The sequence below is a fragment of the Athalia rosae genome, chromosome 2 (genome assembly GCF_917208135.1).
Source record: "Athalia rosae chromosome 2, iyAthRosa1.1, whole genome shotgun sequence".
Classification (NCBI taxonomy): Eukaryota; Metazoa; Arthropoda; class Insecta; order Hymenoptera; family Athaliidae; genus Athalia; species Athalia rosae.
The window spans coordinates 27,280,933-27,304,024 of record NC_064027.1 but is presented as its reverse complement, the minus strand read 5'-3'; the positions used below and the strand labels follow the sequence as shown (position 1 = coordinate 27,304,024).

Below are 23,092 nucleotides of genomic sequence, written 5' to 3'. Positions count from 1 at the left end.
AACATAATCAACTGACGTGACCTCTCATTGTTCGATTTTATGGTCATTTAGTCACACTATCTATAGGGCTAACAATCAGAAAGGAGTAGCATATTAAGATTTTTCCCCACCCCTTCTTAAATTATTCGGCCTGAGAATGTGTCCCACCAAAGTAGACGAAGTAGTTTGAATAGAATACGACGAAGAATTGAAAAACTTTTGGAAAATATTTTAATTACCTTTATTTTTCTACTTAGGCCCTTGGTAGTGGGGGAGGCCGTCGAGTAGAAATTTACTGGAATTAACTCGTCAGATTTGAAAAACTATTTTTTTTCGATGAATCATCGCTAAATACAATAATAAGAACTTGTAGCTCACATATTTGTTTTAAGCGATTATGGCGATAAGGCCCTTTCATCGATTCGTGAGTAATATAATTTACGATGATTTGCTCGATTTCCTATCATGATTGATCAACTAAATTCTACTTCTCGTAGCACTCACGCCCTGATAGTGTACATTCCATAAAGGTACAATCTATATCTCTAATCCCGTAACAGTTTATTATTCTTTTACCAAGGATGAATCAATGTATAAACTTATAAAAGTTTTGCAATATAACATTTTGTATACTACGATTCGACGTAGCCATTCTTTTCTGGTATCATTATTACAATAGCTAGATCGAATCTTATGAGACTATGAATACTTGTTACGAACAAGAAATGTATTTTAATAAGCGATGAGTGCATTAATTGAGGATTTGTATTTTAATTTTCCTCTTTCCGATATCTCATTAATTGCTCGAACCTCGATAGCCTGAAATTAATTTTTTCTCTTACAAAGATCTTACTTCTAGCGTTGAATGACCACAATCATCAGTCAACGCTTCTAGATCTGCATAATAATCAGCACATTGACCGATAGAGAATCGAAATTTCAATTTCGAATATGACTATCTTGATAGTTTTGAATTATTCTAATTTTAATTCTTCATTACGTTGCTACGTTTATCGGTTTATTCAATGGCTTATGTTGTAAAAATACTACTTGTTGTAAATTCCCCGCGCTTTGATCGACCTGGATGCGCATGTCCAGTGCTCACCCCTCTGCGATTATTTCCATTTCTTTCTTTTCTGTTGAAACGTCAACGCGAGGGTCTCGTGGTCTATGATGTGAGTAAACTTTCATCAAATTTCTCTACTCACCTGAGTTCCAACATTTTTCAGTCATCCCTAATCTGCACCTGTATTTTCGCACATGATACTCATGTTTCTGCAAGACAAACTATTTGATCTCATACTAATTCAAGTGTACAAACAATGTTTGAGGTTATATCATACCACATGTTTTACTTGCTCAGAAATCCCTTATCATGTACAAAATTCATTTACAGATAACAAAACATGGCAAAATCTCTACGCAGCAAGTGGAGGAGAAAATGCAGGGCCATAAAACGTCAAAGGTATGGAGAGAAGGAATTGGCCAGGCTGAAAAAGACTCTCGGTATCGATGAAACTGCACCCGTAGACACTGATATGAAAGAAATCGCAGATATTGCAACAGGTGGGCTGGTATTTTCTTGACTTGACATCTTGATACCTTTCACTGGGCTCTATACCAAAACTACTAATCGGCTTCTATTCCAGTAACGGATGCAAAGACTATCAAAGAAAAGGCTGCGGCTAAGGAAAAAGAAAAAGGAACGGACGGTGAATCAATGGAGGTAGAAGGGGCGCGTGTATATAACAAGAGAACGATGCGGGATCAGTATGGCAATTATCCTGTATGGATGAGCCACCGTAAAATCATGAAGCACAAGCATGCTAGGACAAAAGGAAAGAATGTCCCTACCACACAGACGAAGAAGAAACCTAAGAAGCTCCGGAAAAAAGTGAAAAAACAGACGCCTCAACAATAATTATACGCAAATTTGATATTAATAATGTAAAACAATAAAATGAGCTCCTCAATTACTTTGGGTTTAGTGAATTACCCAAGCTTCAAATCTAAAGCCAACGGTTCGTGTTGCGGTAGATGGCTGAAGCGAAAATAGTATCGTTCTAGTGAGTTAAGAATTGATTGTATCTCAGTTTTATTACAAATGAATACAAAATCGACGATAATAAAGTTTAATACATTCTCGATTTCCTAAGGTTTAACATTATTACAAACGGCGATATAAAATTATAAAGGTATACACATACGTTGAGTATGAACTAAACATATGGTCGAACGCAATAACCACTGGAAAATTGTTTGTTCCGATGACCGCGATCATTCGGTACGGAGGCACGTATTAAATCCGTTATAAATCATTCAAAATCCACCAATTCAACGAAGCATTCCAGGTAGCGTACGAAGTCTTCGAGTCTCGGACAAATTTTCCACATTTTTCAATATTAACGAAGATATTTGGCGGTAAATTAACGGTTTCGAATATTATTTTCTTCAGCAATTTCCTCTACCGTTACCTGAAAATAGTTTGGCAGATGATTTAGTATTCCACATCGAACTATTCAGAGAGTATCCGGTCCTTACCGCCGTTAAAAAATCCACAGTGTATCCTCAGCCTGGCTTCGAGGTCTGCCATACGACTAGCTATATGTTGCATCTGTTTTGACTCTTGTTCAAAATGCGTCAATTTATTTTTTAGATCATAAATCTCCCGCTGCATTGAACGCTGAAACAAAGATATGAAAGAAAGAAACAAAAGTTAAGCCCGAAGATAATGCGTTGATTAAAGTGCCATTATGCCAACACTAATTTTCCATCCACCCTAACTAAATGCATGGGCTATTCATGTTGCCCCCCCCGTGTACTCTGCCCGTAATTACCTACTTTGAATTTTCGACGGCTCACTTTCACGGTAATTGAAACGATACGGAAGGTAAATAGCGTATTTATAGTACGCTTGCGTAATTTAACGTAATTAACGAGTCGTGTGTAAAGTATAGTTTGTTAATAACGTCTTTGAATCGACGATGATTGCACGTTTTGCGTAGGGGTATTTCAAGCGTTCCAGGACCTCTGGTTAGCGATAATTCTGCGTAAATTAACTCATCAATTTGCGATTGAACTTTTGATTATTATTAATGATTCAGATTTCAAGATCTCATCTTCTAAATAAAAATAAACTCATTTCTCCGCGACGATGAGTGGTACTGCGAACACCCTGAGTGTACACGCATTATGTACCTATATAATCGGTTGTTTATAATTAGAACCAGAACTCTATTTGGCGAGATAAATAAAGTCTAGGCGCCTAGATCGGTTAACTGAGTGCTTTTTCCTTGTAGTCCACATCTTTATTACTCGTTCTATCAGCCATAAGCCAGCAGACGGTCGAGAGATCAAAAGTTCAAATTAACACCAGCACGTTAAAATCAGGTTTAATCAACGACGATGAGGCGTAATTAACGTTCGATGACTCGTGTTCAATCTTTCTTCTGTCAAATTACTTTTTACATCTTTTTTTTTTCTATGTTTTAAAGCAAATGAAGGATGGCTGAGGAATCATACCGTAAATAAATCAACGATTCGTATGAATTAGCATTGCACGCGCTTGGCGGATTACATTGCGAAGTTACTTTGATTTTTGATTTCGTTTTTTGAGTTTCGTCTCGATTTCGAAGAGACGACTCTAATTCTTTTTTTTTCATATTATTATGTACTCTCAGCTCAGGAATTTGAATCTGCTAATACTCGATTGATTCGATTCGTCAATTATTAGATTATGAAAGTTAATGAGAAATCGCATATGACTTAAGAGATGACGACCACTTATGAATTATACTAACAGGCGCTTTTCACTCACCACACTCTCAATGGCCCTCTTCACTTCCCCGATGTTTTCGACCGCAAGATTTATTTTGGCACTCATATCCGTCGTCCCAGTGTCTCGTCTTTTGCTCCTGGCAACTAGCTGAATGACATTGTCAAAATTCGATCTCGTAATACGTCAACTAGTTTGCAATAAATTTCCTTGGAAATTTAAATTTTCATACCTTTTCCAGCTTAGCAATACGCCTCAGGATTATTTCATAGTCCTTGTCAAAATCCCTGTCGCCGTTCACCTCGTTCTCCGTATCTGAACGGTTAAAGGGACAGTCGAGTAATTGGGAAAAAGGTCAAAGAAAGAGGTGCAAGATTTAAAGAAAAAATTGAAATGTTAGTTTCGCGGGTAGGCAAGATGATCCATATAGATATATTCGAATGTATGTTAGCGGGCGCGCAAGCGCCGGAGTATTTTTGATTTCATATAAATGTTTGCCTCTCACGAAGAAAGTCTAAATTCGTAGTGTGGGAGTCAGATATTCTTTTAAGATGCGGTTTAGTTTTATATTTTAAACATCGGTGATAGTCGGTTATTTGTAAACGCGTTGATGGGTTGTACAATAGTAAAACGAACCTTGTGCAGGAGTGGTCGAAGTTGTGGCCGGCCTGTAGTCCGCTTCCAAATCGCGGGCTTCGAAAGCCGTTCCATCGCTACCTGAAATCAATAGTCGTTGGGACGGAATAAAACAATTTTTTTTTTTCCTTCAAATCACTTAATAATTATCTATATTCCCTTTGAATAATTCCGCATTTTTTATACACTGTCTTTCAATGCACAGTGTACAGGAGAAAATTTCATTCCTCGGATTGAACAATTTAACAAATACAAAAAGCATTCCGACTTTCCAAACGGTGTATAAAAGTGAGAAAAACATGAAGAAAAATTTACTTCGCAATTGACTGGAGACGCGTCCGAATGTTTCGAAATAATATAAGAATATATGAATGTACTATATATAAATCTATGGCGCCGATCATCAAGTGCGGTTTATAAATATCGGTGCATCGTGAGCACGCGACTGTCCTAAATACGAAAGTTACACCCACCTGTGATTGTGACGAACACCTATCACCGGTTCGGTAATTTCAGTTTTAATTAATTCGCGAATCGCGGTACACCGCACGTGTAAAAATTTCTTTGGAAACCGACGTCGTGTTTGTCCCAAGGAGAATCGGTAAGTGAAAATGATATCGTTTCGTGACAAGAAATGGCCATCAGGAGGACCGATACGTACCATTTTTACGACACGACTGTCCATCCGGTTGCAATTGATACCCAACTCGACACGAACACTGGTAGCCTCCGACTGTATTTTGGCAAAGTTGCGCGCAGGGTTTTTCGGTAATGCATTCATCCACGTCTAGAAATAAATGAATGAAATTCAACCATCATAAATATACTATATCGCGAGACCGATCCACACGCGAATATCGCTGACCGAATTCTCTCGACTCGGATCGTTTTTCAACTTCTAATTACGAAACGATAATTTCTTTAACTACTGAATGGCTCGCCGTAATGGCATACCGTCGTCGGTGAAATGTACGTCGGTAGCCGGCAAATGATGGAACATTTTTTACAGACGGAGTCGCGCTACAGTTTCGAAAGAGGCGATACAAAGAAAGAAATAAAGAAAAAAAAAAAGAACAACATTTGTAATAAAATGTTCGTTCCACCTATGATATAAAGCTGCTTTTAAAGTAATTGGTTTGAAGTAAAGTTAGCATAAAACGATTATTATAAATAATTCAAGGTACCCAACCTATATATACTTGTACAGAACACGGCTTATACAGCTTTAATTGTGTCCACTGAGAAAAATAAGTCACGCAAGGTTGTCGCGGCGAAATTACGCGCTCTGCGTTATACGTCACGCTCTTAATTAGTCGGATTATATGCAATTAGCATATGACGCATAGATTCGAATTGATCCGAAAAGTCAAGTCTGCGAACCGTTGAAGTTCCTCCCACCTTTCGTCTACATCTAGTTTTGTATTTTATACCACCGGATTGCGAGGAAAAAAAAAATTACCACAAGATGATCCATCGAGTAGATAGCGCTAATTACTGTTGAAAATGAAAAAGGCGCAATTAGCGACTTTCGTACACGTTCATCAGATTTTACATCGAACGTTACTTCGGTAATTAACGTAATCTGGAGTAACCGATCTCCCGATCTCATCGTTCGGATTCAATCCACGTTCAATTAATATATATCCGCATCGCATCTGTAGTTTTGATTTCTGAAAATCGAATACCTGTGATACGTGTGTAAAGTGCAGACCACATAATACATCGATATATCTAAATTGGATTCTAATACATCTTGTATAGTATAATTAGACCCCTTATCCTCGCGTGCAGAGTAAAAGGTACATACAATCTAATAATGAAATCGATGATAAATTTACTGCGGTAGTTGCGGTAGCTGAAGTTAATACCTGGTGGCGAATATAAAATAAAATGAAACGATCTCACCCGTATCTCGTAGGTGCTGCGGATCGGAGAAAATAAAATTTAAAAGGTCGTTCGGCCTCAACTCCCGTATCTTAACTTACCGATTTAATTACTCTTAACGAGTCTTCTGGCTTGTTATTCAAAGAAGATACGTACGTACGAGGTACGTACGTACACATAAAGATAACTTCATTGGTCGCGCCATTCGAAGATCGTCCAGCATCCGGTTTCAGCTAAAACGCTAACTTGGAATTACCACGCCATAGTTTTCTTACCTATTTGACACTGATTTCCGGTAAATTGTTTCGTGCAAGCGCATCTTCCCGGTGAGAGACACGTCCCTCCGTTGAGACAAACGGTGGAACACGCGGCTGTAGAGGAGAAAAAAAAAATCAAATTCGGAATATTACGTACAATCACATGACGGAAACTAAAAATTATTCAAAGTTCAAAGTGTCGTCCGCACCACGTCGATTGTGAGATAAATAGGTGTTTGCGTAGAAAGTATCTTTAGACGAGTTTTAGGACTTTTAAATAGACTGTTTAACTAGAAAATTACTTTGTCAACGTTCCAAAGCGACTGTATGTACGTCGTAGGACACGTGTGTTAATTTTTTAATGTGTTTCTTTTACTTCTGCACACTCGCATACCTCCGAGTGGCATATTTCCGCACCTCGTGTACGGTATATCAGAAGTAAGGACCGTGCAGCGAGTAGCCAACGTCGGGCTTGAAACACGTTCACTAACCGTGAACGAAAATGCAAGTGAGAGAAATTTACATTACAACTGTGTAGCGCAGCGTTCAGACGATTTTTTGAAACGTGCGTGACTCACACGTTTTACAAAATTTTTCACTCTTTGTATTCCAGCAGCTGCTGCCGGACATCGAAGACTCAACACTCGAGCGAACCTTCATTTGCAAGTGCGGATCTTATAGTCGCGAAGCGAAAAAAATACGGAAATCTAGATCTTTTCAGTCGCGTCGTCGTATCGTGCGAAATTCGAAGAGTCCTCAACCGCAGATACGATATTAGCGCATTTTTAGTAAAAAGGATTTCTCGAGAGCGGAGCGTTCGGCGAAGATTACGGATGACGTCGCGTATCGGCTTGCAGATTTAAGAAATAACTTTTCAATTGTCAGACGTTGGGAACGTCCGCGACTTATCGCAATTCAGTTTAAGAGAGACGAACGTTTTCTCCGCCGGTATACGCGCAGTACATAAATCTCGGCAATAAGCAGCTTTTCCCGTCGAAATGAGTAAGAGAACAAAAAGTCAGATCAGCGGCATAATTTATTAATACACGGTGTCTGGTTGCGTGCAGTAAAAGGATCACCGGCTGCAGTCGAGCTGCAGCTCGCAAAGCCAAAGTATAATGCATTACATACATTCACGTGTCGCCGTATGACCACATTGCGCATACGTATATAATACACACGTATATTACATTGTTTGTATATAACGCACATGTAGGTAATGCGAAAGCGAGAGAAGGAAAGGAGAGGCAGAGTTAGGAAAGTTATTTTGTTGCTGCTGCTGCTGCTGCCGATATCCTTGCATAAAGAATTGTTCCGCGCGTTCCGAAGGATTATGCTAATATACAAACGTACCCCGCGGTACATAACGCTATATGTATTATCGCGTTTGGCTTTCTGGGTCGTCCGCATAACCGAGCTTTTATTGGAAATAACGATAACCTAATCCGAACTGCACCGCGATTTACTTAGAACGAATTACATCGACGTAACGGCAAAGTTTTACACCAAAAAAAAAACTCATTTATGGCGTTACGGGGAAAGTCGTACGAAACATTCATCGTTCTTCGTTAAAATTTTTCAAATAGCTGAAAAAAATGGTTTCAAAATTAACTCACGTTTGTTGCATCCGAAACTGAAACGCGTTACTTGCGTCCATCCAGGACAGCAGGAGAAACTACCAGGAAATTCCGTGTAGACTAACCTGGAATATCGGATATTTATTTTTTTTTGAATCCTTATCATTCAAACGGTAGAACGTTGCGATGCAAATGAATAAATAGCGGACCTTATCTGTCGTCCTCTATGATGATGTGAGACCGAAGTCGGAGCTTGTCTCGTGCAAACTCTTCTCCTGGAACGAAAAAGAAGAAACAAAACATTCGATATGCCGTAAAAATCTGATGGAAAACGACGATCCTTTCCGTTGTTGTCGTTGAGGGGCATCGCATTTGGCAAGGATCGATAACTGGAATGTAGTCATTTTGTTGTACGCGCGATATCCAAATTGTTATTCGGAGCTGTCGCAACGTTACGATTTTTTTGACGTGGATCGAACAGTGATTGATCGATCACCCTTCACGGTGCATATCCTGCAGATTTTTATTCACTCGACATTCTATGCCGAATCACCTAAATCGGCTTCACGATTCTGGCCATTCGAATTTTTCGTTCGACAAAAAAAACGAGAACCAAGAGGGGGGGAAATAAAAAAAAAAAACATTTCCACAATCAAAAGTAAAATGACGGTGAGTTGATTCTGCTTTGACGTACGGATGATACTCGAATTCGCTCGTGTCATCCAACAGCGTAATCGAACCGGTAAAAACCGATGTGAAAAACGACGGACGAATATGTCGCCCGTCAGTTATCACCACTCCGACAAAGCACGTGGTTATTATTTGAACAAGAGTACGTGGTCTCTTGTCTTTTCTTTCTTTCATTTATTTTGTTATTTTTATCATCTGAATCACGAGTATACCCTGATTAACGTTGTATGAGGTGTTCGGCTTTTGCAAAGAGAAGAGGAAAGCGCCGCTGCACGTAACGTGTTTGGTAGGCATTGATCAGCGGGCGAAATCCACGAGGAAAACGTACTCGAGCTTTCGGGTTCTTATCGCGCAAAACAGCAGCTCCGAATTATCAGTACTCACCGCATGACGCTACCGATCTGTTTTATTTTTGTCGCCCTCGCGTGCAACCTCGTGCTAACAAAATGAAATCAAATTTTATACATATGTACATGCATTACGCCGCAGAGGTAGGTTTTTTGTTTTTTTTTCTTCTTTAATTTCTAATAATAGACTCACGGCGTATAACTATACCGCGTATCTCAAGGTTGAAGGCTAATTTCTTTGTTGCATTTTACCTGCAACGAGTTTCGCTGCCTTTTTTTTTTTTTCTCTTCTCATTCTCCTCATCGCGCTCGTAACGCGTTGTAATGTTTGGACAGCTAACGTCGTACCGTTGAATCAGGCAGACGTGACGGCGATACGACGAAAAAAAAATGTGATAAAATAAAATAAGATGTGATAAAATATCATGCGGCGCGAAGACGACGTTACAGGAGGATGACGAAGTCGATTTGAAACTTTTTTTTTTCAACCCTAATTGTATCGCAAATCATTTCACGTCACGCAGCCTTTCGAACGTGGTTTTCCGTCAATATAGTCAATCGAAGAGCGAATAGCCAAAATTGGAAAAGACGCTACGGACTTTGAAGCTTTTTTTTTCAATCGAATATTTCAGAACCTATCAGAGGAGATAACTTGGACGTATATTTATGGCAATTTTAATATACGGTGCATAATCTAATTTGTCGTAGACCGAGAACGGCAAAGATTATATAGTTGCAGTTTTTCTATTCCCTTCGGCTTTTCAAAAGATGTAACTTCGTGCCCATCAACTCGTATTCTTTCAGATGTCAGAACCGAATAATCGCATCAGCTGCAGGAGATTATACATATTAAATCACTTTAAATGCCTGGCAGCTTCAGCGCCTAAACGAATTTCATGCAATGTGATAGGAAGAAATGTTATATACGGGGTGGCGCGTTTTGAACATAAAAAATTCTATCCGGTCAAAAACAGACGTGAAAGAAACTCGAATTTGACACGCGATAGAACGAATTTGGCTCACGAAAAATGAGCGCGCTGCGACATTGAAAAAACCGCATTGACACAACTGACAATGAAAGTTTTTGGATCGACACCGTTTTTGATAATTTTGAAACTGGCCGTAATTCGTTCCTCTCAATGCCTGCGCACGACTTTCCTCTGAATCTTCTTTCGTCTCGATCCCATAAAAATATTGGACTAGAACGTTCGGAATCGGCCACCCTTTATACCCGCAATATTTTACAAACTTCGAATCGAGATGCTAATTGAGTAGCTCGCGCTCTTCGCGGTTTAAAGGATAATGCCGAGTGTCAGCCTCTTGGGAATTAAGTGGTAAAGTAGCTGTCCGATCTTTTAATAATTCTACCTGCAGCGCAGCGCATATATTTAGTACCTATACATGTATATATATATGTTATATTCCTATAATCCGTTTCTCGAACTACGATGAGAAAAAAAGGCAAAAGAAATAAAGAACGTGAATAAAATTTTACGTACACCGCAAAGATTTCATCGACGTGTTCGACCTCCCAGCAATGAATAGGATGGAAAGCCGCGGATGAGAAATTGCAGCTTCGAATAAATATTTAGCTATAAATTCAATTATCGCAATTGATATGAGAATGGAAGCTGTCGGGAAGTCCGACGCGTGCAGCGCAGCTGTGGATGGCGCGTGTGCTTTTTTTCCCTTCACGTTTTTTTCAACGATCATTTTATGCATTTTGAACGCATAAATTACAATCGGGGGAACCGCAACCCGCGACGATTCTCGGCTCGCGCCAATCGTAAATCAATCAGTTAATCAGGCTTAAGTGTAACAAATGCACCGTGGAATTAGACGCGAGGGGGAAACGTCGTTAAACTCACTTTTAAATCTCTTTTTATTGTAAAGTGACGCTGTGTGCAGTACCAGTATAATGTAATGTCCAGGCTGGCATTAATGTTCAGCACGTACGCGAAGTGCTCTTACTTTATTCGGTGAATTTTTAATCAAGAAATACAGAGGATCGTCCAGTTCCGTTTTCGTCTGTCGTATTTCACTTGACTTTCTTTCGTCACCTCATTGGTCGTTGAAAAATAAAAATTAATATCGGACGAGACGCACGTACCTATAAGCTTAAGAAATATAAGACTTTGGCATTGTGCAGACGGCGCGTCGAAAAACGATCCTTGAAAATTTATCGAATCAAGTTCGACCAAAAACGTATGTATAAGAGCTGATCGAGAGACGCGTACGACTAATTGCGGTGAATTTTTTTCGCTTCTTCTCTCCGTCGAATATAATTTATCAATCGGCTAATTAATTATAAAATCCTATAGATCTGTAGCGAATGATATAATGCAGTCGTTGTACAGCCAAGTATAGATTTGCAAACTTATGATTTTTCGATTTTCTTTCATCATCTTAATTGCGGTAGACGTAAAAAACCGATGAATACCGTGGAACATAAAAGACTGGCGCGAATCTATCGACTGCACCTATTCGTTCCGGCTGCCTTTCGATTCGCCATTGTGTGTACGAAATTCTGTATCGACCTAAATTATTCTCAACTGCTGCTTCTAACCGCTGATTTCCTTCAATTGTTTTATAATTATACGTAGACGGTATTTCGGAAATATTTCTCTTCACTTCCAACGGATTACCGTAATGAAAAATTGCTCAAACAAACGGGGCGCAGCCGTTCTTGCGAACGATTCACATTCCGCAAGCTCCGATACACAAGAACAAGAAACGAAGTTCACAGAATCGATTCTCATGCACCGAGGCGTGTGCGGGGCATTGATAAAACGAGAAGAATAAACCTTGAAATAGAAATCTTTGGAATTCGAAGCCGCGCTGCATCTCCATTTTGTTCGCCTTTTGTTGTCTTCTTTTTTTTTTTTTTGTCAGCCTCCAAATCCTCGAGGGATGAAGGAAGGGCGTGCTAAGAATACCCGTCCGGAAAGGAAAGCCTCGCGAACGCGAATAAAAAGCGTCGTTATCGTTTAAAAAAAAAAAGTCGCGAACTTCCAGCTAACCCGAACCACAAATTCACCCATTCGCTTATCGCCCCCAGAGCCGTCGTTGTCCTGCGGAGGCGATAGAAGAATAGAAAAAAGAACCATGAAAAGATGACCCCGCGTATCGCTGGTGAACCCGACAGGATTCGAGTAATCGTTGTCCGAATTTTGAAATTCGGATTGTCAATTGTGACACTATTTGTAAATCGATGAAATTTTCCCACAGTCCTGACTCGGGTCGCGATTTTCCGAGTATTTCTAAAAAGTGAAAATTCATTTTTTCATTTCATTTCGGTCAAATCACGAGTCGAGTCGGTAACTTTAACTGCCGAATTGATTTACCATACAGCAATCGCGCGGGTTTACTTTATATTATTTTTACCCAATAAAGCCGGCTCTCCGACCTCTTCACCTTGGCGATCCACGTGCATACACCTCCTATGCCTATATGTATACGTGTATCGCGAAAGGATATAAAACTTGGAGTTAATGGATTTACGTACACGCGTGTATACCGTGAATCATGAACCGGCGTGCATCTCGCTTTACAACGAACACATGCACCGAGAGCTGCGGCAAAGTTGATATTTCGAGTTGAACGATTCTCTCCACATCGCCGATACTTGTAATATTCGAACGACGACCGTCGTCCGATGACGTCGTCGACGCAACGTAACGTCCGAACGCGCGGCAGTTACAACGATCCCCTCGTATACCCCGGTTATACGGTATAGCTTATCTTTATACATCATATATTATAGCGTTTTAACGCGCGATTAACCGTCGGCGTGCGTACGTTACAAGGGTAAGCGTTTTATTGAATCTTAAGAGGCGTCGTAAGATTATACGCCGGACAGAAAATAAGGGTGCGATTTGCTTTACGTTCGTTCCGAGTCCGCGTTATAAATTCATGGTGTAAAAAATGGGAAGACCGTTCGTCACGAGGTCGGATTATCCGAGGGAGTAATTATCGCGTCCGTCCGACGATCCTCTTCGATTAACCGCGGTCTGAACAAATATGGGCGATCGTGTATTCCGTCGATGCGAAAAAAAATTCAAACGAGACTAAGTCAACCGAAATTCCAATTATCTCCAGTCAATTCCGACCGGGTATATTACGTTACTTATACATATGGATCAACTCCGATGTATGCAAAACGCACGTATCGATCGATGGCCGCCGGTATGCGCTGTATTCGGAGAGGAAAAGGCGAATGAAATAAAACGAAACGTGAAAAAATATTAGGAAAAAAAAATAAATAAATAAATAAATATGGAAAGATCCACGGAAGTAGAAAGCGTGTGTAGGAAAAATTTTTGTCGGAACCGCGGACTCATGACCACGATGCGTCTAATGAAAGTTCAATACGATTTATACGAATCCATTTATCAGCACGCGCGTCGAGGCGAGGATTTCTCGACACGTGCTCCCTCCGGTGCGAGAGATCAATCCAATTTTCTCCTCTTATACCCGTCCCGACGTTAATTCACGCCGCGTAAGATTCGCTCGTTTACGCTGCGGCGGAGCAGACGGCGCAGAAAAGATCGTTGATTACTTCGGTCGGTGCGGCCGGGGTGAGTGAAAGCGTTGTAAGCGCGCGTTTTACAGGAATAGAACTACGATCGCGAGAGGGCTCGATGACCTTTGGAAAAGCTGGGACAATCTCCTCGTTACTCCGCACATGGTACGATTCATTTGCTTCTCCCTTATTTCAATCGTCTCGGCAACGTTTCGCGGTGTGTCCGCTTTCCGCGATCGAAATCGACCCCCGAGCGATCGGATAGTCGACGCCCGGTCGAAACGCGCCGTGCACGAACGAGTCGTTGCAATTTTCCCCTCGACGCGCTCGCGCTAATTATTTGCAACGCTTCGAAATCGTTCGCACCGAATTCCTCGGGCGAGTCGCCCGAACCGCGAAGAAAACTCCACCTATTCGCGAGACGGTAGACTCGCGGCAAGAGGTCCAGGTTGAACGTCCTCCGATGTTATGTTTATCGTGGGAGCCCGGCGTTGGGTTGAGGCACGTTTTGCAGCGGCGGCAGCCGACCGACTCCGGCACCGCGCATTGGACCCGCCAACCTCTATTTGCGGCTAGAATATTTGTTATTTTATTATACCATCGCATCGCCATTATGCATTCTCTTCTGATACCCGTACCCAACAGCTGTATGCCCCATCCGGAGCTAAACTTATCTCCGCCGGATCTCGAAACTTCTTATTTTTTTTTACCCAAAATTCCTTTCACCCTTCGGCCGTTTCTTTGTTTCTCTCTATTCCGATAGTTTTTCTTTTACTCTCGATCTTCGGAGCTGCAAAGTTTTTTCCTTTTTCCTTTCTTTTTTTTTTTTTTTTTGCGCTCTCCGAGAACCGCAGACAGCGATTTATTCGAGAAACAAATCTTTCGAGCGATAAAAATTTGCAACGCATAAAAGTTTCATCGATTCCCGACTCCCCGCGTAGACGAAATATTTTTATCGTCGTGTGTTTCGTTCGGCGTTAGAATTTTACTTCGCCGAAGAAAATATACGACAATGCTATACGAACGTTGAAAATGAATTTTGCGAAATTTCCACGTATTTCGACGTTCGAACCAACGCGCGACTTAATTGTAAGGAAGCTGCGGGGCGACGAATCGGTATGCGAAAGTCGAAGGACTCGCGAAACGTGGCGGGACATCACAACTACAATCCTGTTACAGTTGTGATGCGGTTATAAGGTGCACGAAGATCATCGTCGTGATGGCAAAAAGTTTGTTCCTTTGCATGTATACAGATATAGCGATACGCGGGATATTCTGCAGGACTCCGCGATACTCGCTCACAGCCGTACGGTATACATCTACACCTATACGCATACACGTGCTGGACCCGGAGGCTGTGCATCAACTTCTCACATAAGGGAATTATACGTGGTGTGCGAAGTCGCCCCGTATAATAATTCGTGTATAGTTGTAACCGGGCAACACGCGCCCCGACATACGTATCTAGATATGGGGCATTCCATGCCAAATGTCACGCGGCAGCTGCGACCCTTATTGTTGAACAATTTATTCCCAATGATTCGTTTGTGGCTTCATTTTCATTTTTCAATTGTTTCTTAAAATTTCTACCAAGTGATTCTGGAGATTCTGAATACCTTTTGGGGAGTTTAACGGAGAAAAAAATGATGAGAATATTTGACGTTGAAATTTCATTTTCGTTCGCCGTTTTCGGGAACGCGGATTATTCCATAGCGGTGTACCCACGTGGGAAAAAACTGTGAAATAAATAGCCAGGTCGTTTGGCACGAAATGCCTCATACGGGTAGCGTGTATAAAGACTGACCCGAGATGGGGACGGGTTTGTGATATATATTTTTTGACGTTTTTCTCGTTTTCACGGTCCCTAGTCAACTGGGTAACTCGAACTACGGTCGGTGGGAGGAAACGAGGAAGGAAGGTAGTAAAAGAAGGGAATCGCGAGGTGGGGGAGAAGAAACGTGGCAAGAGATGAGGATCCCAAGATCGTTCAACAAACGCAGGAAAGACCGAACAGTAACGAGATACGCCGGCGCGACTGCGATCCGGCTTGAACTCCGCGGTCCCCGAAGTACATATATATTGCGCATCGAAAGTATACACATACGTATATCCATATACAGCATCTATATATTCGCGCTATATACCTCATCTCACTCGTACAGCTCGACGCGGTCGCTTTTTATTTGTTCGTAATTTTTTTTTCTCATTTTTGTTGCTCCAAAAAAATTTTTCTTCTTCGTTTTTCTACCCACGCGATCGCGCGAAGGAAGAAGGACGAGGAGGAAGAATGAGATTGCAGAAATGCGACCAGATTTTCGATCCTCTATCGCAACACCCCGCAATTTACGACACGAGATATCAAAGTCTTCCTCCACGAACCAGTTTATTTTGTTTAGTTTTTTTGAGTTTTGAGTTTTGAGTTTCGATCGACGTATCACGAATCGAAATTCCCATAAATTTACACACACGTGACATTCGTATATAATCGCACTTACCCGGCATGGTATTTGGTGTATATTCCCGAAGGATTCAGAGGGGTGGTCGAAACGGGTTGAACATTTCTGTAACCTCTGTCGAACGATTCCCCGACAGATCTCTGTTGATGCCCGATGAAATTATGATGATGCTGTCGATGCGGATGATGTTGATATACCGGCGAGTAGGCCGAGGATCTTTTCGTCCCCGAATATTCGTTCACCGTACCTGTCGCCGGACCAGCAGCGGCGTTCTTATCGAGTATCTCAACGGCACCGATCCGATCGTTGTTGCGGTAAGAATTCGACGAGGTAGCGAGTTCCCTGTATTGTCTTCTTCCATCCTGTTGATTAGTTTCCAACTGACGGTGGTGAGAAACTGCGGTCCAATCGTTGCGAGCGTAACGCGAATCTTTCGCGTGTCGTACCGCACCCTGAAAGGTCGCCGGTGTTTCGGGGAAGGATTGGGACAAACTTTCGGAATGAGAAACCAAGTTGAAAAAACTCGTTCCGATAATCACTATCAAACACGTGTTCTTCATGGCGCGCGACGATTGAATGGGGTGAGAAAAAAAAAACAAAAAACAAAGAGAAATCAAAACGTCGTTCAAAAACGCTGACGAACGGTCACGTCCCTACGACGCGTCGGGCGTTCGACATGGGGATGAAATTTGGAGTAGCGAGAAAAAAAAAAAGAAATCGTTTCGTCTGTATCGCATCGACCTCCGTCCGTGTGGTCCTTTGATCCGGATCGATGTTATCTCAATACGGTCGAAAAGTCAGAGGAACACTGAGCGACGAACTGTAACCGCGGGTATAACTGACTCCGATCGAGAGTTCGGACTCGCCACCACGTGGTGTTATAAAGTGGCGTGTTTATTTTTTTCTTTTCTTTCTTTCTTTCTTTCTTTCTTTCACGTTCACCCCCTACTCCTTTTTATTCAACTTTCAACTACCAGGAGCGGCAGCCTCCGCTTATGTTCCCGGTGATGCTGCCCAGATATATGCCGCTCCGTTTTGCAACGACTGCAACTGCAAGCGGCAGCGTCAGCTACGATCAACCCCTTCCCCCGTCAATTCCCCCAGAATCCTGCTCCGCTACCATCGTCCCGTTCGCTCTCCCCGTCTCCCGTGCCAATATGTTTTTATATTCGCTTACGGGATGCATTTTACGATATCCGCACTACAAGGTACAGGTATACCTCACGGTATCGGGGTGGCCCGCCTTTCTTCGCCAGATTAATGTTTCACTATTCGTATTCAACCGTTCGGAAATCGACTCTGAAAAAATTTTTTTTTCCCTTCATTTCGCTTTCATTTTATTGAGGAAGAAAAAATGAGTCGTCCTATGCAAGCAAAGTTTATTCCTCGGAGTTCCATAGTCACATAATAATGTCTAACCGAGAGACACAATGCGACGTTTGTATCCATTGGCATACCACAATGCGAAACACTGTGAATGCGTTTTTGTATATGAAGCAATTCTTCGCCGAGAGACGTCTACAACTTCATTTTACACGGTATACATAGATTGCAACAAAGGTATGGTATATGTGATTCAAGATATGACTGTACGTTGATTGTATGCCGCATATAGCTCATGTCGCCAATGTATGCGATTCAGATCGGTACCAAATTTTTTAAGAAACTCAAAACTCATCTTTTGACCGCAGAACTCTTCTGTAAATTCATTCTCTCCTAGTTTTTCCCTAAAACCCTATAAGGTTTTTGAAAAATTCCTCTTCTTCTCGGTCAGAAGACCCGATCAGATATGATCAATTTTCGCAATCGCGTAAGCGATCATTTTTTTTTTTTTTTTTTTTTTTTGTCTGGACCGAAATATCTGCCCGCGTACGTATACCGGATTAATTTATTCGACACGAACGCATCGATGGGGAGGAGATAAGAAAGTGTCGATTTTCTCTTATTACCAAAGTAGAGTTGAAAAATAGAAGAAGATAGAAACTACACATTTAGATGTTATAGATGGATTTAGTCAGGGACGTTCTTTGTCGGACCTCGCGGCGCACGGGGCAAATAATTGCAAGAGCCACCGAAGGCGCTGCATTTATTGGTATGTGGTACATATGTCCTGTACAGGTACAGGTATATAAGTATACGTGCGTATACACACACGTTGTATATGCCTTGTATCTCTGCCTCGAGGGTCGCAGGTGAGATATATATATACGTACCATGTACGTGTATAATACAGTGTCTTCGATTCTCCAGTCGAATACATATACAGTATGCTTTGGCTCTCTATTGCTTTGTCCGGTTGCGATTATCCGCGAATGGCGGGTGAGAGATAACCGTTTCACAGCAAGAGTTGATTGCGCTAAGCAAATTGATAATTTATCTCCTTCCATTATTACAGATGTTGTATGTACGGTATAGCTTGCAGCGTACGACTAAGTATTTTGCAATAACATACCGCAAGCTTGATACCGTCTACGTGCATGCACGTACCTCGAGACGGTAGCTTGATTTATGTACATAGTTTATAGTGTCAAACGGTCTTTGCGCATGTGGCAAAAATTAAACAATTATCAAAAGACTCGTAAATATTTCGGACATTTCTCCGCGTGTGTATACGCGTCAACTCGACGACGTACTCGAGACTCGTCACCACTTTTATTCGCTCCGAAATTTTTCTCCCACAAAAATTTGCCGAATAAAAATTCGGACAATTTCTGTCTCGCCTTTCTTCCGATTGATTTTGATCGATTTCGATGACACGGTACTTCGAAAATTTTCGAAACTTTTCAAAAACCGAGAACAATCGTCGAATCGAACGAAATGAGGCGACGGTCGCTGGGAACGCGTGTCGCGTTGACGACGAATGCCCCGTATATGCACGCCATTCGGCTAACGAACAACGAGCGATTCAACTCGGTGAAATTAATTTTATTATCATCACGCTCGCGTTTAATACGCAATTTGTGCAACAATGTTCCGTTGAACGAAGATCTCATCATTTCGGCACATGTGTAAGATGCGCGCATCCATGTATATTCATATCTCAATCCGGTACATGGATATCTTTCATGTGTATAATATAATACGCCGCCTCAAGGCTTATGGTCAAGGGAAGACGAAGCGTCCGAAGAACCAGAGATGAATCTAGGCGGTCCATTGTCTGGACGCATAATAGATACCTTTTTTTTTTCTTTCCATAGTGAATTATTCATTAGGATGGTTGAGGAATTATTGAGCTATCAAACCGATCTGATCCCCCTGATCAACGGATCCATGCGAGTACAAGAAATTTTTTTGTACCATTTTGTAAGCAAGACTAATTAGTCGAAACTAATAAAAAAAAAAAGATGGGGAAAAAAATTGATCGAATATCAGATATAAACTGTATTGAGTAAGCAGTCGTCGATCGAATGAATTCTTATCCAATCTTCTTTCCTATTTCGTGTCTATAGATAGTTGAGGTGTACGATAGTCAGCTGGAGAAGACGGCGTCGTTTTGTCCAACAATAAGACGCCTATTATGGACATGAATTGCGAGACCTTGACTGTCAGCGATTCTTTGCACTCTACGGAGATAAATCGCTGCAAGGGTACCGCGCTGAGAAGGATAAGAATGAGGAAAGCGGGGAAAATAGAAAAAAAAGAAAGTCCTTAAGAAATGGCGAATGGCGAATGTCGCGCGCGTGCCCATCTTGAGCTACTGGACCGAGAAAAGCGGAATAGGATTCTTCTGCTATGGAAAAAGCGGAGGTATAGTGAAAAGTAAAACGATTATCCGCCTTTTTACTCAGATTTAATTTTTGCCCCCTAACTGTTATCCAGTCGGTTCGATCGCGCTTCCTCTTTCGCTTCCGAATCTCACAGGGAAACACGGGAGAGCTTGAACCAGCTTTAAATATTTCGGTGATCTGAACGAAATCTTTTCTTTGTTCTTCTCACGATGCAAATTGGAATATTGCCTTACGATTCGAATACTTGGATACGGATTGTCCGTTGTTGGTTTGTTTTTTTTCTTTTTTCCTCTTCTTCGGCAACATCGAGCCGACGCTGACATCGGGTTTCTTATTACCTCATCGTTATCCGGTTTTCCTATCGGTTATTACTTTGTCATTCCAGACGACTGCGGGATAATCAGATAAGCTCGGTGACGAGGCGTTAACCCGGCCTCGATGTAGTTTCCATATTTCGCAAATAACTCGTATTATCTAACGCAAAGTGGGACGTTGCTTATTTTTCTAATTTGCAACCCGCTGAAACGTTGATTACTGACGTGCGAGTTTCACTCACTCTCCGCAATTTGTTTGAAAAACTTTTTCCCTACACCGAAACGCGATGGTTTTGTTATTACGGACATGGCACTTAATCTAGAAGAAATGTAGGTCAGGAGACTTTATAAACCAGTTCAACTCCATAACAAAAGCTATCAAAGTTACATAACCGCAGAAATGACGCAGAATTCCCTCCGTGCAGACCGCGTTACGCTCCGTTCCCTAATCCTCTCTATTTTCATTCTATTTATAGCTACGTGATACGCGCAGATTTTTCACGTTATAAAACAGCCGGAACGGGAATAGATGGGGGAGAAAATAGTCGGGAAAACTATTTTTCCCACGACACACTTTTTGTCGCATTAAAACGGATCGAGATCCTAAGGATGCCGATTTTCACGTCGACGACGTCGCATGTCATGTGGGTATTCTTCACGTGCCAATTATCCGAATGTAAATTTCACGAGTTCCACAATTTTTTATCAAACCGTTTTCGAAGCCTTCGTTGTGATTTTCCGAAAACCTGTTTTGTCGGACATCGGAGGTCTGAAATCGTAGAGGGTATTTCGAATCAGCAATGGTCGTTTTCGACGAGAACTGCCGACATTGTCAGACGGCGAGGGCGCGGAAAAGTGAAAAATCATTCAATGATTGCCGAGTTTCAGGTGGGGAAATGGAAGTAAAATTTTTCCTCCTTCGTTCACAGTTCATTCTGACCAGCGAGACCGTTTTACATATCATCGTTTTGTTCCGGTCGAAAGAAGCAACCCGACCTGCAGTGAAATCACGCGCGGAATGAGTCCGGTTATGCAAATTTTCCAACCGCTAGCTGCAATCTTATTTTACACCAAACGATCTGATAAATGCACCAAAATTCCACGCTACGAAAATTCGCGATACGTCAACGAGGATATCTCGCGGGCGAGGAGATCGCGCGAACGAAGTTGGATGAAAAAACGCCAACTTCAATCGTTCTCGTATACGTTTTCAGCCGTGCAAAAATATCGTTTATTCTATCGACAGTCGATCCCACCATCTATCCTTTGTCTAAAAATTTTTCTCGTCTTCATATGTTATTTACAATGTTTATTTATATTGGTTTAATTTATTAATGACTTTTTTTTTTATAATAATTTATACATGTTTGTAATAATTTTTTTATGCATGGGAAAGGAAATCCACCATTTAATGGACTAGGAAGGAATCCGAAATACAGGAACATTCTGTGTACTGAAAAAGGATATGATATCAACGCCCCCCGTTTTCCTTTTCGAGGACTTTCCCCTGAAAGTGGTTAGACATTTTTTTCACAATCATCTGGGAGGTTATCTTGAATGTCACTTTGCATCTCTTGCAATCCACAAAGGGGGAATTCCGTAGACTTTCTGTCTATAAAAGAATTCTGAAAATGATTGAAGAAAAAAAAAAGCTATCCCATCCGCAGTCACGTTTCGAAATAACGAGATTCAGTGGACCCATTTTTCAAACCATCATAATTTTCAAAAAATCCGCTCTCTATTCTCCTCTATTTTTCAATTTTTCAATTTTTACCATCATTTAATTATTTTGCTACTCAAAATTAGTGTTCAATCTCAGGATGATTTAACGTCATACGATTTTTTTTTTTTTTTTTTCAAATAACCAACAAATTTTTCGACAATGTACATTGCAAATGTATTTTATATTTATTCGTTTCGAAAGTTATTTCTTTTTCCTTCTTTTCCCTGTGATTTTTCAGGTCCCCGTTTATAAGTCAGTGTTCACGGCCCTTCTATGTTTCGGCTAGTCGATCAACCCCTCAGTTACAGGCAGCGTGCCACCGAGTGGATCTATAAGGTAAGTTGCCACCCAAATATGGCCCGGCCAAATAGGTCACCCAGAAATAGAAAAAAAAAAAAAAAAAAAAACAAAAAAGAACAACTAAAACTCGCATAAATATGCTGCCCAGGAATATAATGGCAAAGCAATGGCAACGGCGATATTAATAATGATAATAATAATAACGACGACGACGACGACGACGACGATGACGAAAAAGCAACTGATACATCGGATTATCTCAGCAGATGTTGTTCCTGTGGTCACGTGACCCTGTCCCAGGTCCCCGAACAGGTCCATGGCTGGCGTGGTTTGCGACCGCATTGGTTTTATGGCGTTGCAGACGGAGGATAGCGAAAAGTATCCTCGCAGTTTCACCTCTTCGTATATTTAAGCGAAGAGCGACGGTAGCCCCGTTGAATTTACGTATGCGAAGTATGAAAAGTTCTCGTCATCAGATATCGAAGTTGACGACGAACGGTAAAACGACGTCAACCGGAATCAAAACTAAAGTAAAAAGACTTTGCACCGGCGACGGTCCTCACGTTTCCAATAACAATTCTTCGTTCAACGGAAACCCACCACCGATGAACTACAGGGTTACGCGGAGCGGAAAAATCTATGGAAAGTATCATCACCACAAAGTAACTTTGCCCAAAAAACTTCAGTACTGACATAAATGAAATGTTAAAGAAAGAAAGGGGTTTGTAATTGTTAATTTTATGTCTTTGTGGCGTAACACGTATCTCGTTTCTTTGTTCCTTTGTGCAATTTTGTCTTCTCACATCACACCCGATCTGTATTTTATATTTATAAAAAACAATCGTTTATATTGATAAAATAATTTTCGGATGAAGTGGAATTCACCTGGTTGTTCTCCGTCGAG

At 41.3% G+C, this 23,092-nt stretch overlaps 3 protein-coding genes across 3 annotated transcripts; 2 read left to right on the top strand and 1 right to left on the bottom strand.

Moving 5' to 3' along the window:
* The first annotated feature begins 999 nt into the window (after positions 1–999).
* Positions 1,000–1,955, top strand: LOC105685766 (protein LLP homolog). Its single transcript, XM_012400155.3, has 3 exons — positions 1,000–1,154; positions 1,376–1,545; positions 1,629–1,955. Exons 2-3 carry the CDS (start codon positions 1,386–1,388, stop codon positions 1,898–1,900), a joined length of 432 nt encoding a protein of 143 aa, XP_012255578.1. The 5' UTR covers positions 1,000–1,154; positions 1,376–1,385; the 3' UTR covers positions 1,901–1,955.
* Positions 1,956–2,050: 95 nt separating this feature from the next.
* LOC105685724 lies at positions 2,051–17,158 on the bottom strand. The gene is made up of 10 exons (XM_012400078.3): positions 16,163–17,158; positions 8,318–8,383; positions 8,148–8,233; positions 6,550–6,645; positions 5,052–5,177; positions 4,391–4,471; positions 3,987–4,069; positions 3,797–3,904; positions 2,521–2,662; positions 2,051–2,453 (listed from the first exon to the last, which is right to left on the bottom strand). The coding sequence occupies exons 1-10, from the start codon at positions 16,681–16,683 to the stop codon at positions 2,431–2,433; spliced, it is 1,332 nt and encodes a 443-aa protein (XP_012255501.2). The 5' UTR covers positions 16,684–17,158; the 3' UTR covers positions 2,051–2,430.
* On the top strand, positions 4,478–22,960 carry LOC125499992. The gene is made up of 3 exons (XM_048650883.1): positions 4,478–4,991; positions 22,127–22,224; positions 22,455–22,960. Exons 2-3 carry the CDS (start codon positions 22,162–22,164, stop codon positions 22,878–22,880), a joined length of 489 nt encoding a protein of 162 aa, XP_048506840.1. The 5' UTR covers positions 4,478–4,991; positions 22,127–22,161; the 3' UTR covers positions 22,881–22,960.
* Positions 22,961–23,092: the final 132 nt, after the last annotated feature.